Source organism: Aedes aegypti, chromosome 1 (genome assembly GCF_002204515.2).
Source record: "Aedes aegypti strain LVP_AGWG chromosome 1, AaegL5.0 Primary Assembly, whole genome shotgun sequence".
Lineage (NCBI taxonomy): Eukaryota > Metazoa > Arthropoda > Insecta > Diptera > Culicidae > Aedes > Aedes aegypti.
In genome coordinates, this window is record NC_035107.1 from 203,570,318 (window position 1) to 203,587,678 (window position 17,361).

Sequence of the window (17,361 nt, forward strand, 5' to 3'; positions counted from 1 at the left end):
TATTATTATTATTAGCACCCTCACAATCACTAATTTTATAACGACGAGTATAACGCAGAGTCCCACTAAACATGTTGGCTTCGAAACTTAACTGTCCCATGTTCTATGTAAACCTTATGGACCGCAAGACAAGTATGCGTAGAACGGCAGTACAGTCACGCTGAATTTCAGCTTTTTCAGCCCCTCACCCCCTTTTTTCATGCTTACAAAAATGCGACCTTTGATAAATTTGTGAGGTTTACGCTGTATATATCATCTGATGTGCTATACAGCGCGCTACTTCCAACATTGTGTTTAATGTACAGGAAAGACAGCGCTAGTAAAAAAAAGCGGAAGGCGTTATTCGGTATAGTGCCAAAACGATAATACCATTATTATAAATGTGGTGTTATTATAGATCTAAAGTAAAAAATATAACAAAATAAAAGTTCATTCAATATTCAAAATACACAAATACGTATTACATTTGTTACTTCGAGTCATAATAAGTAAAGTTACTTTCACGTATTTCTCGAATCTGAATCCTCGATTTTATGCACATTTCGAATCTGCACCAGGGATCGTCCCATGTATCCAAGAGAAACCTTCATGTTTCATTAGTGATTTAAAAAAGTTGGGATTTCTCCCAAGCCAACGGTTACCGCCTTATGCTACATTCTATTTTGCAGGTAGTGTTTTATAGCAGCCCTCCAACATCGCCAGCAATATGAATAATAATAGAAGGAATCAGAGAAGCACCACAAAGGGAGAAGACCAACGATGACGATGACGAGAACGGTTCTGTTTTGAGCATATGAGCAAATTCTTGTAGAGGTAGGTATAGGGAAACTGACTGGCAGACAGCCGATACGACCGTATAACAAACCATCGACCAACCAACTTTACTCCTCCCCACCCCAGGTAGTGGCTGCTCGCCCAATTGCAATAGTCCCATTCAGTCAGCCATTGCCGTAAAGTGGAAGGGGACCTCCACATCCGACCGTACGAACATCCATCGCAATAGAGGGAGAGCATAGTAGTGCACTCAAGAGCCTGAAAACGTCAAGTCAAATATGTTTTGAATTTTCGTTAATTGTGATTGGAGAAGAGTGCATTTAAAATGTCAATGTTCTCTCCCTCGACATTGTGAGGCCTCCGCTGGAGTGCGTACGACCCCCGCTCGACATGAGTAATGTCCTGATGGTATAATTTCCCTGTTCATTCTAACACACATCTGGAGGGTATAGCTTGAGCATATCGTCTGAATTGCGGAAATACTTGATCCTATTGTGCTTATGTCAAGCAAGAAATTCGTTTTTTAGTTTATATACTCAATGTTTAATATTTCTGTTCAACGATGATTACATTATATTGTGATATCGAATCATAGCAAGAAATCGTCTTTTCATGTAGGTATGTGGTTGCGTTTTTAGAATGCACTAAGGAAAATGTACCATTTCAAATTTTGAATAGGGAAAGTGTACCAGTTATGGCCATAGTGGTTTCCTATTTGGCCATATGTGACATTTTGATAATTATCACATTTTAAATCTTTTTTTATGCTTTAACATCAAGATTTATCTTAAATCTAACTGCAACAACACACACAAATTTTCAAAATTTGAAGACATTAAAGTTACCACGTATGGCGAAATAGGGAACCACTATGTCCATAACTGGTACACTTACCCTAGTTTTGAATGTTTATACAGTGCTGTTCTGAATAATAGCAGCGCATGTCGATTTTCATACAAAATGATCAACTTTGACATGCTGTAGTTTTGTTCCCTTTCAAGCAATCGAGCTGGAATTTTCTCCACAGAACTACAAATATGTTCAATTTTGTAAACACAAAATTTCAAAATTTTCTAAGCCCCTGCCGGAAAGTGAGATACTAGGTGAAATTGTTCGAAAAAATAGCAGTTTTCAAAATTTGAATTTCGGCTTGACATTAGAGTTTTAAATTGTATATCACTTACCATTGGAACAATCTCCTCCTACTTATCAAACCGAAAATGTTTTAAATATTTGTAGAAGAAAAATTTTAAAATGAAAAACTGCTATTTTTTCGAAAAATTTCACCTAGTGTCTCACTTTTCGGCAGGGACTCAGAAAAAACTGAAATTTTGTAGTTAAAAAATTGATCATATTTGTAGTTCTGTGGAGAAAATTTCAGCTCGATTGCTTGAATGGGAACAAAACTACAGCATGTCAAAGTTGAGCATTTTGTATGAAAATCGACATGCGCTGCTATTATTCAGAACAGCACTGTACATCAAGATATATATATTTTTTTTTTTGTATGGTATTCAGTTGGAGCTGCCTGACAGCTTAACTTGTCAAGGCTGAACCCTCGGTCTGGCTTTTGCCAAGTTTCCCCTCTACCAGGACCAATACTCAGACGGACTAGGCAATGGCGCCCACATGAACACTGTTTTTTATTAGTATTGTGACGTGGTAGTTTTTGAAAAGTACCCATATTCCCTTGCTTCTGAGAAAAGGAAGCATTGTGAAAATCAGCAGCTCCATCAGAATTTGTTTGAAATAGTAGTGTAGTAGTGTCATTACTAATACTGTTTAGTCGGAATGGTTTTGAATAATTTGTCATTCAAGTGCTATTCTGATTACTCCTGTCTTTTACGTTAGATTAGAGTCTTAAATGTCAATTGTCGTCAAGTTTTAACAAAATTAGGCTGTTTTGTAGTAGTTCTAGTTAATTTAATTTGTTGTTGTTAAAAGTATTTATTGGTCATTACGTTCATATATCCTTAAAGAAAAAAGTCGCTTTCCTTGTCTGTTCAACAATTTTTCGAAACTAGCAAGTGTACCCTAATGATCGATCTCAGCGTCTTATTTTCCATAGTCATTTTTATAGTGAATATTGAAGAGTAAAGTTACCTTAGGCTTCTATTACAGTCTCCTACAAGATTCACTTTTCGGTGGCAAATGCAATGCTTCACAACGCCTACTTTCTACTTGTAAATTTTGCGAAAATGAAGTTGGAATTAGATTATTTATACCGCTGTTACAAAAGAGGTATTTCTTATTATGGCAATGTAAAAACCATATTAAAATAAGATTTTCGCCACTCATTTCTACTCAGTGAATCTACTAGTCATTTTCCTAAGAGTTCCTAAGTATTCCCTACGTCGTATATGATAACGATGTATCTAGCTAGCTAATAGTAAGAGTGGCTACGGATCATTCTGGTTAGCAAAAGGCAAACTGAACGTCACCAATAGTATTAATGTCCACTTCGAATAGATTAATTATTTGAAATGGGCATCAATTCTATCAATGACGCAGAATGTCCGTTGGATCACATCCGAGATATTATTGCGTCTATGCCATATGAATTATGACGCGGCTTTAAGCAAAAAATGCCAAAATGTGATACCACCACTACAGGTTACGCCTTTGGTTTCCATCATATGGGCTAATGGATTATGCCCTCCCATCGCGGCAAGGTCGCATAACCAAGGGGAGGGAGCACTGTACATCAAGATATATTTGATACCAAACTAGGTACTTAAACACTAAAAGTTAAACAGTTAAAAGTTTAAGGAGGTGTTGAAGACGAAATGCTCCATATCTCATTACTGCGAATATATAGAAACGTTACGTCTTCGGCAAAATTGTTTGTAATTACATATTCTTTCAAAATTGATCTTTTGAAAAAATAAAAAATAAACTTTTAGGTTAATTGGTCATCTAACTCATCATATCAAAAGAAGCGCCTTTTTATATCAAAAAACGTCATCGAAGATGAAAATCAATAGTTTCGAAGTTATTCTATTTTGATCGTGAAATAGATGAGTTATATCACTGTGGAGTGTATTTCGACCGTGAATCGCAAGTCAGTCCCATCTGCATTTTCGTCAAAATTGAGTTCAATTTACAACATCATCAACAGCATCTTCCAATGCTCTTTCAGCTACACTAATCAGATAATAAGATTTGTTCGAAAAAAAGGAAAAAAAAACTGATTGAAAAGTAACCGCATATCAGTCCCACTACAGATTCCCGCACCGTGTTTTGATCATCTTAAAACACAAAAATTAACCGTGTTTTGATCATCTTTATATTTTTGTCGGACAGATATCGTAGTGAAAAGCAAATTGTGAATGTTTCATAAAAATTTGAACATGTTCCAATGTTCTGGATTTTTTTTGAAAATTCGTATGGAAAACGAGTTTAGAAACTCCATAGTCCGTTTTCTCAATGCCTACTTTTACAGATGTGACTGACTTGCGATTCACGGCATTATACTCAAGTAGCATTGGTAGTTGAATAACAGATTCGTTTACGCAATTAGGGTTGTCATGTCTATTACGGCTTAAACCAGTCGACGGTGTTTCGAAAAAAAAAACCTGAAGTTCGTAGACACAACAGTCAATTTGGACAAATTGAGATGTAAAATTATGAAAAATGATGGAATCGTTCTGATGGGCTTCGATCCCACGACTCCCAATATACTAGACTGGGCGCGTTAACCAACTAAGCCACAGAACGGCCAACCTGAAACCAAAGTCCGTCACATCCCCATATTCTCCTTCACATCTCTACATCTCCTTCGGCTCTCTTAGATGCCCAATTCGACTCTCCTAAGCGTGCCTACGAACTTTTAGCTAAAATAACCTGTATAGAGATTATTCTATCTGAATAAGCAGTTATTCAGCTGCCAATGTTATTTGGGAAGTTCATTTTACGGTGAAAATATCTCTCTCTCTCTCTTTCGCTCCTTAACAAAACTTGAAAACAACACTAATATCTGTCAACTTTGACTACCCTCACGTCACATCACTCGAGGTGAGAGCGACTCGTCTCGAGCCACACGCCGCGCAGAATAAACATAGTGTAAAAGCACCGGTTTTGGCCAGCCTAAGAGAACATGTCAATAAAAATTACATGGGAAATCGGCCAGAGATTTAATGTTGATTCCTAAATTGGCCAATCACATTGATTTCTTATGAAAGTGGCAAAATTAGGAGTACTCTGGCCATATTAGGTGTATGGAAGTTAAAATTATAAGGAAAATTATTTATTTTTCTGATGTTTTGAATCAGTGAGTAAATTAATGTAGCTCTATCATAGGAATGTGATTTACTGTACACAAAAGGTTTCATGCTAATTAGCTATGTAAAATGGTGTATAATCTACTAGTTGTCTGTGAATAAATTGTGGAAATTTCGTTGAGATCGAAATATGTTCCAATCTTCTGTAAAACATTCGTATTTGAATCGAGTTTGTAAATTTCAAAGTCTATGGACCAATGCACGAGTTCATTATTTGACGTTTGAGCGGAGCCGTGTTATTTATGTGACCATGACAACGCGTGAATTCGGCACCGCTCAAACGTCAAATTAGTAAACTCGTGCATTGGTCCATATTCTCAATGGACCGATGCACGAGTTCACTTTTTGACTTTTAAGCGGTGCCGTGTTATTTACGTGACCATGGCAACGAGTAAATTCGGCACCGCTCAAACGTAAAACTAGTGAACTCGTGCATGGACCGATCAACTGATTACCCTTTATTTTTCGACATGGAACAGCACTATTTTTTTCATAACATTTCAAACAAAGTGTGCTAATTAGTGAATGCATAGTAATGTAAAGATTTTTGGGATGAAAGTGTTGGTTCGGAAATCCTTATCGGACGGTTATACTTTTATGGGTAGTAGAGAAAGGAGAGACACAGAGAGAGACAGAGAGAGAGACTGAAATAAACCGGAGATCTTTTCGTTTAGAATAAAAAAAAAACAGACTTAGAGAAACTAAAACTCGTGTTTCTCTAAGAGTGAACCCAACAACTCCACAGAAAAAATGTTTCAAACTTTCTGTTAGTTGAATTTTTTTGCTATTGATTCGAAAATCTTTACGTCCTACAGAAAGGAATGCTTAGATTATGGCGCCATTCATTATCAAATATGCTATTGGAACATATATTTGATAAATTTTCTCCATAAATACATCAAGCTCAACAACTCTCCTTTAGATTTGATGGATGGAATTTTCACAGTAGTTTTTGGCGGTTTAAATGATCAATAAATGGGGATGGTAATTAAGATTGTTTTCAGATAGATAATCATGGGTCGGGTCGTACTAACAAACGTGTTCAAGTTGCATGAACAGCGAGACAAAACCAAAGGTCACCAGGGGGATGAGTACGCTAAAACATTGAAGACTAATACAAAATAAAAAAAAAATTACAAATTGCAAATTTAGCTTAATTCATAAAGCGTATTTCCAGCACAGCCTTCCAAACCGATACACCTGGAGATCATTTTCGACGTCAGGACCAAGGATGGAAATCTAGTAATCATGACAAAATCCATGAAGCCTGGCGTTGTTCTTTATCATGCGATCATAGCAACAACGATTAACTCTTTGTCGTCAAGTTATCACAACAAACTACGCTCCGCGAATAATGCATCGTGTTACACGTGTGCTAGCGATTAACTGTTCGCGAAAAAAAGTTTGATTATTTCGAGGATTTTTCCACTTTTACTTAATGATCTACCTCCATATATGTTGTTTGTGATTCTAAAACCATTCGGACTTTGGTTGAGCGATAAATAATAGCGCGAATGCGGCATGATTCAAGTTGATCGCTACTTGTAACAACATCCGATAAACTCTGTCCCACGACAAACAGTGCATCGGATGCTTCATATATCTGCTCTACGCACGCGTAATGAGGTGTTCAAATCATGCTGCTGCGAGAGTAACGGCCCTCTTAGATTATTCCAATACTGTGTTGTTGATCGCTAGAGCCGATTTTTTTCCATCATTGGTCAGGACATATCGAGGCGCTAACATCGAATCTGAACGACAAATCCTCTAAGAATTTCGTGAATACCTACCAAGTCCCAACGCATCACCTATTCATCGATTTTAAGGCGGCAGACGATAGTATCGACCGCGTAGAGCTATGGAAAATCATGGACGAGAACGGCTTTCTCGGGAAGCTCACGAGACTGATAAGAGCGACGATGGAAGGTGTGCAAAATTGTGTGAAGGTTTTAGGCGAATTCCAGTTCGTTTGGATCCCGCCGGGGACTACGACAAGGTAATGGACTTTCGTACCTGTTGTTCAATATTGCGCTAGAAGGTGTTATGCGGAGAGCCGGGCTTCATACTCAAATGAGAGCGAATTCTGCAATGCCTGTATCGACTCATAAAGGTTTGACTGTAAATGAATGCTGCCTAAAAGCTTTCGACCGTTTTCATTTATACTAAATAATGGATGTTTTGGATTGTCTTAGAAATAGAATATACATTATTCATGAGTTGCAAACTTTCATTTACTGAGCTTTCCAAGTTCTTTATGTTTGTTCAATACAATCAATAGGTACTTTTGTCTACAGTAAAACCACTATCATTGTTCTAAAACTGAATTTAAGTTATAGTTTATCATTTTTCACTGAAATTTAATTTCAAAATGATCACCTGGTATGAAAACATAGTTTCTTACACATACAAGTTCACAGCGTAACGGAAGTTACGCTTTTATGATGAAATTACGTTCTAAGAAAAGTGCTGTACTAGTTTCTTCTGAATTATTGAACTTTACAAGATGCCAAAAGGATGCTCGGACATCTATTTTGCACGGCAGACAGGTATAATCTGTATATATATTAATTAGAAATGTTGACCCAAAACAGGCCACATTGTGTACTGATCACACTCAGCCCACTCACGGTGCTGCCAGTAATGGCAGAGGACGCGACTCTTCTTGAGTTAAATCTATTATGATGTTCTATAGTCACAATGAGGACTATACATACCTTTGAAAATATCGTCTTTTAGTAGTTTCTCCGGTTGTTGTTGAACCGATTGCCACCAGAATTGTTCTGCCCGAAGCGGCTTCCACCTCCACCGCCTCCGCCTCCATTGTTGAAGTTGTTGTTGAATCGGCCACCTTGATTGCGCTGCCCGTACTGATTGCCACCGAAATTGCCTCCAGCGTTTCTGCCCCGTTGATTCTGCTGGAAGCCTCCGCGGTTGTGATATCCACCACTGTTTTGCCGATCCCTGCTGTTATAGTCATAAGGAATCTGATTGGCGAACGGATTTGGCAGCATCATTCCTGAACTGCTAGCGTTCCGAGAGATCTCACTCATCACCTGCTGCTGGTACTGATTGATACGGCTGCTCAGTTGCTCGAAGGCGCTCAAGTTGGCTCCGGAGCTGGAACCACCGCGGTCGCTCGATCCAGAATTCGAATTGTTCGAATAGTTATTGTTTGATGACGTATTCATACTGTTGCCTGTGTAAGATGACGAGTTGAAGTTGCTGCTATTTGATGAATTATTACCTGTAAAGAAGGATTATAAAGAATTGTGAGAATACGTAAAGCTACCATTAGCACCAAATTTTCCCAAAGATGAAAGTTTTGTACTAGTTTCCAAATGTAATTCAGCTATTCAAATTTTTAGAATGCTACGAAAAACAGCTTTAGGGGAAGGGGTAGTAAAATGAACACCTTAAGGATATCATCTTGTTTCTGAAAGAAAAACGAGGAATGTGTATAGTTCTATCGCACAACATCAAAAATAGGGATATTATCTATAGCAGCGACACAAATTCAGACTAAAAAAGTTAAATTTTCACATATGTTTATCGCTTGCAAAAAACGATGCAAATGTTCATTTTACTTGCACCATGTGGGTAAAATGAACAGCTGTTGGTGGTAAAATGAACATCATGCAAAAAATGTGAGCAAAACATATATTTTTGAAAATTTTCAGTGCATTTCCAAAAATATATCCATTTAGGATTGTAACCCATTCTAAAAGAAATTTAAAGGTATCAGATTTGATATCATATCATAACGATATTCATCTCACTGAAAAACCTCAAGGCCTCCGAGCGAAAAGTTACGTCAGTTCTAATTTTCAAACGTGATTTTCTAAATTCTTAGTTTTCGTTAATATTTTCACATCAATTGACCTCCGATTTATGCTCTAAATCGTCCGTGCATGATAAAAATTCATTGAAATCTGTTTTTTTTCGGTAAAAGGCACAGTGTTCATTTTAGCACCTCTGTTCAATTTACCACCACTTCCCCTATGAATTTCTAAAGAAAATTCAAAACGTTGTGTCAGTTGTGTATTGAAATGTAAAATTATTAAAACTAGACAAGAACAACAATTTTGTATCTTGGTTATCAAAATTTGCTACACATAAAAAATTTTGGTCTAATTATGATTCTCTCTTTCAACTCGGAATGTTAACAATACAGGTTGTGTCAGAACTGTTGGATTTGAAAAATGTAATTTTGTTATAATGAATCAGAGAGCATTTGATTGAACCAATGCAACGGCCATTTGGGAATTGTAGCGCATAAATACCACAAAACAATCGTCAAATTGAATTTAAATTTTATTCAAGTGCGTTTAAATACTACCTAAAACTCCTCCCGCGTCTCCTTTCTTTGAAATTTGGAAACTCACATGAGAAATTAATCCACATAATGAGTTATGATGTTATTCAAATAACAACGACTTATTATGTTACAATCTTGTTAAACGGTTTTATTATATTTATTTTAATAAAAACTTGTTTGAACTTATTTTGTTAGAAATAATGCTGCTAACTTACACTAGTAACAAAATCTCTTACAAGAATTCGAACCCTTTGAGCAGAATCCCAATAAAGCGAATCAAAATCTGTAATAATCCTGTTGTAGTTCGCTGGTCGGGTTTCTCCCTAGGTTACAATTTACCTACTAAATAGAAACTTTATTTCTATTCATACAGAAATAACACACCCCACATATACTGCCGTGAATCGCAAGTCAGTCTCATCTGCATTTTCGTCGAAATTGAGTTGAGTTCAGTTTTCAACATCTCTTCCAATGCTCTTTCAGCTGCGCTAATAAAATAATATGTTTTGTTCGGAAAAGTTAGGAAAAAAAAGCAAGTCAAATTGTCCCATAATGAAAAGTAATCGCATATCAGTCCCACTACAGACTTTCGCACCGTGGAACACAAAAATGTAATTTGTTTTGATCATCTTTATATTTTTTTTGGAAAGATATCGTAGTGAAAAGCAAGTTGTGAAAGTTTCATTAAGACCTGGATTTTTTTGAATATTCGTACGGAAAACGAGTTTGAAAACTTCACAGCCCATTTTCTCAGTGCTTACTTTTTACAGATGGGGCTGACTTGCGATTCACGGCAGTATAACCATACATCACTTGCAAACTAGTATGCCCTAGTGAAACTGTCAATCTCGATAGGAGTATCGGCATTTAACTCGCAAAAGCCTGTAATTTAATACTGATCTAGAAGCATTATACTCCCATTAAGCTTTGTTGCCGAAACCAAAACAGAAACGCCTAAGGGCGCTACCGAATTGCCAACAAAAGGTTTGATAAGATTTTCATCATTCTTTTTTCTGTTTTGCTTCAAAAATCGAATCGCTTCAATTCACACAAACCTCTAGAAGTGATAAACCTGGAGAAAACAAAAATATAAAATCAACATCCTTGGTATCTTTCACTACATCTAATGAATCGAAACGCACCCGAACGCAAGCATTGTTCCAGGAAAGGACACGCACAGAATAAAAGGATGAGAGGAAGCGTATCGGAGGAAGATGCGGCCCGTCAGATAAAGGCACTTGTGAAGGCCTAATTGAACCTATCATTATCCTGCCATCAGACAGGGAGACTAGTCTTACGTGGGATCAAAATAATGGAATCCTCACTTCCAGAGACACATCGTCGAAACAAATATGCGTGTACGTGTTCGTCTCCGCACATTGTTCGTGCTTTGTTATGTTATATGTATGTCATCGTTTCCTTGAGGCGAAAGGCTCTCCACTTCACGTATAAGGTAGTATGGAGGATAGTGAGTCTAGGAATCGATCATTTTTTGATAAAGCCATTGTTGAATGCTGTAATAAACAACGATTTCAAACGATTGATAGGACCAGAAAAACAAATGATAATCCAATTACATGTGAGAATGTGACAAACAATGCGCCACTTTACCTTACGGTACCTATGATGGACGCACAAGACAAATATGTGTGATCCTGCATTTATTTTATGTATAATAGAGAAAGGAATAATAAAAAAAAACATATCCATCATCATATTTTTTAGACCCTCAGCCAATGAAATAAATGACAAAATATATTAAAGCGAAACAGCTTTGAATCTACCTTCAAACCTTAAACTTAACAAATCTCATGAAGCAGTCAACAAACAAACTTTTATTTTAAGATTTATGCCCTAGCATACATCTTAAAATAAAAATACATACTATTTTTTTAGTTTAGTATCTTTTAAATCGAAAGTAGGTTCAGCAGGTTCCATTGTGACGACCATCTTTTAATGATCAACATTCTTTTCGAAATTCAACCAGGATTCAGAAATTACTCCAGAGATTTCTTTAGACTATTCTATGTAAAGTCGTCAGTGAAATTCTACATCAATTCGTCCAGATATTATATTATTCTTTCCTCTCAAGTTTTCGTTCAGGACTTTTTTAGGAGTTCAACAATCAATTTGTCTAATGGTATCCACAAGAATCATACAATGATATCATACGTCCGATAAAATCCCGCAGAAAAGAACTTTTACAAAGGAGGAATTTCTGGGTAGATCCTTTAGGAAGTCTTGCTGGATTCTGTAAATAAATTGTTGGAATATTCATTGGAGAAATTACCAAATGGAACACTGGAAACATCCTTTATATTTTTTTGAAATGATCTTTCAAAAGCCTTGGGCGGAAACCCTGGATAAATTTATTAGCTGTAGGATTTCTTAGTGGAAACCGTAAGTCAGGCTTTTCATTATTCCAAGGATTTTTTTTTTAAGAAATTATTTGAGTTTACTTTGCTGAAGAAATTCATGGACGAAATGCTGGGAAAGTCCCTTGAAAAACCTCCAGAGAAAATTATTGGATTATCTTCAAGAGGAATATTACTTGGATTTTTTTACAATTCCGGCAGCAATTTCTATAGAAATCCTTGGATGATCTTCTGGAGCATTTACTTCAAGAATTGTAGAAAAAAATGCTACAAAATCTTTTGGATGATTTCCAAAATAATATCTTGAAAAACGTTTTGAGCAACTCCGGGAAGAGTTCTGGAAGAAATCCCTGTAAAAATAGCATGGAAAATTACTGGAAAAACCCATCGAAAAATATTGAATGAGTTCTTGTAAAATTTCCTGCAAAATATTCAAAGAGGAAGTAAGTTTGTATATGTCACGCACACGTTTATGTTGGATATGTCATTGATTTGTTTGTATTTCTCAAAAAAGACTCGCTGTAAGCACAGACACACTCGCAAAACCGAGTGCTCTCGTGTGCATGAGTTTTTAAAATGCACATGTAGACCGACATTCGCTTAGGCAGACATGATGACTTCAAATAGTAAAACTTAGTTCCTAATGATTGAAAAAAGTTTCACAATTATATGCGCTTACATATAGAAAAAAATGTGATACTTAATCAGCTGTGTCAGCACCAAACTAACTGATTTTCATTAATTTGAAATCGTGGGAAATTAGCAAAAAAAAATAGCAAAGACGCGTACAAACTTCAATGACAACCAACTTTGTCTTGAACGTTTGTTTTTAAACCACAGTTAAGCCTTTTTGAGCAGGTTCCATTCCAATTATAAACTAGCCTAACCGATAAATGTTGTTTTGTAATCCAGTAAACTATTTGAATTGACAAAACAAAATTCAACTAACAAAGCTTCACTTTTCATCCCCCATTTTTTCGAATTTTCTGTTCTTCGAATGTTTGTATACACAGACGTCGAAACACTTCAAGAACCTAACTGAGAAAGAGTCAAGTAAATCCATTATTTCGTTTTCATCCAAAATCGTCACATATAACATCATTCCATTTTTATTTATTTAACATCACGAAAGATTTACTAAATACATATTATTAAAATATTGTAAAACATTATAAAATGATGTTGACAGAATCACTTTATTTCTCCGAAGATTTCTAATGAAAAATTGTATGAAATTCGGAATAAAAAGTAGCCCCGTCTGACGATACTACAGATATTTCTTTGGGGCCGTCCATTAATTACGTAAGGGGTTTTGGGGAGAGGGAGGTCCGAGGTTTCTTACGCACCATACAATTTATTTTTAATGTTCATACAAAAAATCTTATCATGGTGGGAGGGGGGGGTTGAAAAAGCCCGAAAATTGTCTTACGTAATTAATGGACCAGCCCTTTGCGAATTAGCATAAGCATAAGCATAGATCACCGTACAATTCGAAATTGCACAGAGAACCAATGAACGGGGCTTGGGATTAGCTTACCATTCTCAATGTGCACAATTCGAGAGCTCAGAATATTATGAAGTCAATAACGGCGCCGGCCACGTCCTTACGGTCATCGAGGAGGGGAAGGGATTTTAGCGTGACTACCGTTGTTACCGAGACCGAGATCACCTCTGCATCTCAACAGTTGTCACAGGAAGGATTTTTGTTGGTGGGAAGGGTTGAAAAGTTACATGATCAAGATTCACCTCGGTAAGCGATGCGACTCATGAAACTTTGACAAATGTATGTCGACACCTGTGATATCGAACTATTCAAAGATTATTGTTAATTTAAAAAAAATGAATATTTTCAATTGATGAGTGTTCTTGATAGCAGTTCTTACCGACACACGGAGTGACGAACCATTCATTATTTATGTATTTAATTCACAAACATTGCAAATTTTACTATGTTTAACATCACGTAATCAACCACCGCTAAAGGCAATTTCCATATACCTGGCCACGTCCTTTTATATCACCGTTTTAATATCGTAATAGTTCATTAATTTACTTAGAGAAACACTCAGAACAAAAAAAAAAATACTTCCGTAAATGATTAAGATATTTTTATTGTTAACAACATAGTACATTTCATTTGCCGTAGCAGTTCAGATTTTTTACAGATGAAATGATTTCATCTGCTTATAAGAGAAAAAAAAACACGTTTTCAATTTACTTAACCTAACTTTAACTTAACATAAATATAAAACGCGTTAATCGTGGCAATAGAAGATTGTAACGATTTTTGCCTGAAAATATGTGTAACTTGATTATTCACATGTCTAAGGCTAAAAACCCCATCATTCGTTTTGGCAGCCATGTTGACGTAATAAAATTACGTCGTTATAGCTAATATCGATTCAGAAAAGTATCACTATGTGCGCTTACATGCAGAAAGTAAGCTATATCAGTGTAAAACAAACTGATTTTCATTATTTTGCAATCGTGAAGTGAACTAATCACAACCATCGATGACGCGAACGAATTTCAATGAAGGCCTACTTCGCCTTCATGGTAAACATAGAAGGGAAAGTGTACCAGTTATAGCCATAGTGATTCCCTAATTGGCCATATGTGTTTTCTCGAAAACATTCACATTTTGTATATTTTTTAATGTTTCAACTTCAAGGTTCGTTTGATATCAAACTACAGTGATACCTCCATGAGTCGATGTTCCATGACTCGATATCGACTCATGGAACCATACTAAGAACAACACACTTAAAATAAATCGCAGTATCCTGAGAAATAAATCACCGAAATTGAACTGTAAACAGTAAAAATACAGATTTTCCTGTGAAATCTACTATTCTACCGACAAAATCCGTGAAATCAGCTATTTCACCGGAGAAAATCGGTGAAATCTACTATTTTACCGGAAAAAATCCGTGAAACAAACCATTTTACTGTAACTCGGTGAAATACTAACGAACAGTTCGGTAAAATCATTATTTTCACCGAACTTCTGTGAAATCGTGTGACAGCCGCTCTGGCAGACATGAGCTTCCTTTTGTTTCAGTTTTTGCACACCACTTACAAGCAGCGTAAGCTGGCTTAGTGGTAGCAAGCCTGCTTCCTGATCGGCAGGTCGGGAGTTCGATTCCCGGTTGAATCGTTTTCTTGTTTTTCTTTATTATTGTGTTCAACGATTTTACAGATTGTTCGGTGATTTTTCACCGAACCTTCAGCTGTTGAGATTACGGTGAAATTTCACCGTAATCCGTAATTTTTTTTTAAGTGTGAAAATTTCATGGTTACTATGATGGTCCCTAGAAGCAGCTTTCCAAAGGATTGCTGTTCCATGACTCGAAATTTTTATGAGTCGATGGTCCCTTCAATATCGACTCATGGAGGTTTCACTGTACTAAAACACACAGAATGAAATTTGTAAACATAGAGGGGAAAGTGTACCAGTTAAAGCCATAGTGATTCCCTATTTGGCCATATGTGTTTTCTCGAAAACTTTCACATTTTGAATTTTTTTTTTAATGTTTCAATTTCAAGGTTCATTTGATATCAAACTACTAATACACACCGAATGAAATTTGAAAATAATCAAATTATCACGTATGGCGAAATAGGGAACTATTATGTCCATAACTGGTACACCTACCCTATAACCATAATTTTAGACCTAAGACTTAACTTAGATAAACTAAAAATGAACTAACTAAAAATCTATAAAATTGATAAAAATTTTGTTTTTCGATAAAATTTAAACAATAAATTTAATTTTTTCCCAATTCCAACAGAAATACCCCCTAGCATACCCCAAGGGAGGCTACGTGTTGACTCACCCCTCCACATCACTCGATGAACTGGCACCCTCTGTTCGATTACAACCAACCTATTATCAAAGGGCTTAAAGTTATTAATCCGTTGATGCGGCTCTCGATAGGGCTTTCAAGCGACTCCAATCTGACACATCGAAGGTGTTTGGTACCATTGTTGCCATCTGATTCGCCCTTCTTCTTCTTTCCGATATTTGCTTGGTTGTTTGGCTTTTTGCCGCAAACTTATATTATTATGACCCTCGAGCGCCAAGCTCGTTGGCTCATTCATTCTTGTTGTTCGATAACCGTCGCGTCGGTAGGAAATGCCAATCGAGACGCGAAGATCAATGTTATATGCAGTTTGTATCGAACGCTAACTGTCAGTACATGGCCCGTCGTGCACTCCCAAGGGTGGAAGTCCGATGTAATGCGACCCATTCAAGCATGATAAGTGCTTTTTAGGATGTAGGTTTTTTTCTTTTCAATATTTTTAGGTATCACTTTAACAGTTGGAATGCATTTATTGTCAAACTTTTTTTTAAACGATGTCGAAAATAATATGTTTCAGTTACGTAGAACTAGGTAAACCGATCAGTGCACCATATCCAGTCATCTAAGACAAATGTTGTGTTCAATTGTTTATTAGAAAATAACTACAGGTCGGACTCGATTATCCGGAGACTCGATTATCCGGGGACTCGATAATCCGGGATTCGATTATCCGGAATTTTAGACTCGATTATCCGTAATTTGTTTTTCAATTTTTATGCATAAATCTTATCATAATCTTATCTTAATTAGCGTGTAACATACAATATGAATGGTTTTGCAGTTTTGAACGTATTTAAGAAAAGGGGGGTTTAAAAAAATGTTTTTTTTTTGTGTTTGCTGGTCAAAACATTTTTTTTTTCTTGAAAAGACCTTTACAGTTCCTAGAAATAATTGCTGGCTACTCTACTGCATCATATTTATTTATTTTATCGAAGATTTCAATTTTTTCTTAGTGATTCGATTATCCGGAATGAAAAAAAATCGATACTCCGGATAATCGAGTCCAACCTGTATTTAATCGATTCATACTTTTTAATATCACAATGTTGCTCAAAATGGGTAATCAGTAATAAATTGAAGTGAATTTGAACAACTTTTAGAAAAAAAAATTAATTGCATTTGTTGCTTCTTTTTGTTAGTATTTGTTATTTGCATTTGGTAAATGGATTTCATGACAAATTTTTAGCTTATATTTTTTGTGAAACTTCTCAGTCTAGCATTCTTGAAGAAGTTTTCCATGTGACTTTGAGAAACTCTAGAGTATTTTCCTAAAAATTCATCTGTGGGTTCAAGGAACATTTCTGCAGTATTATTTAAGCATTCCTACAGATATCTTTCCTGGGTTTCTCCTAAAAGTTGACCCAATGGATTTTTTTAAATTATATTATAAATTGTTGCAAAAATACCTGCATAAATTATTCCGAAGATTTTTATTACAGTTCTCAAGGAATCTGCCAAATGTTATCTAAGAATACCAGTTCATGAATTTTTAGTAGTTTTCAAGCATTTCCTCACGTTGCAAGAATTTTGCCGTAAATACACCGATATAGGCACAGAGTTAGATACAATAAGGACGAACATTTGTTGATGAACAGCTTTTACAAAACAAGTAACAAGTAATAATGATGTGCAATTACAGCGTCCTGTTCATTAGTAGATACACTACCCGTCATAAATACGGACTCACTAAAATAAGTATTGCAACACTCAGCTGAATATTGAATCACCCTGAAAAGTTTAGCATCACCTCA

The 17,361-nt window shown here is 36.0% G+C and overlaps 1 protein-coding gene across 1 annotated transcript in view; it reads right to left on the reverse strand.

The window, feature by feature from the left end:
- Window positions 1–7,263: 7,263 nt before the first annotated feature.
- LOC5578992 (5'-3' exoribonuclease 2 homolog) overlaps window positions 7,264–17,361 on the reverse strand; it is a 60,074-nt gene continuing 49,976 nt past the window's right edge. The window contains exon 4 of the mRNA XM_021857288.1: window positions 7,264–8,298. Within this exon, the coding sequence (XP_021712980.1) occupies window positions 7,787–8,298 (512 nt within the window). The 3' untranslated portion in view covers window positions 7,264–7,786. The remainder of the gene's footprint in view (window positions 8,299–17,361) is intronic.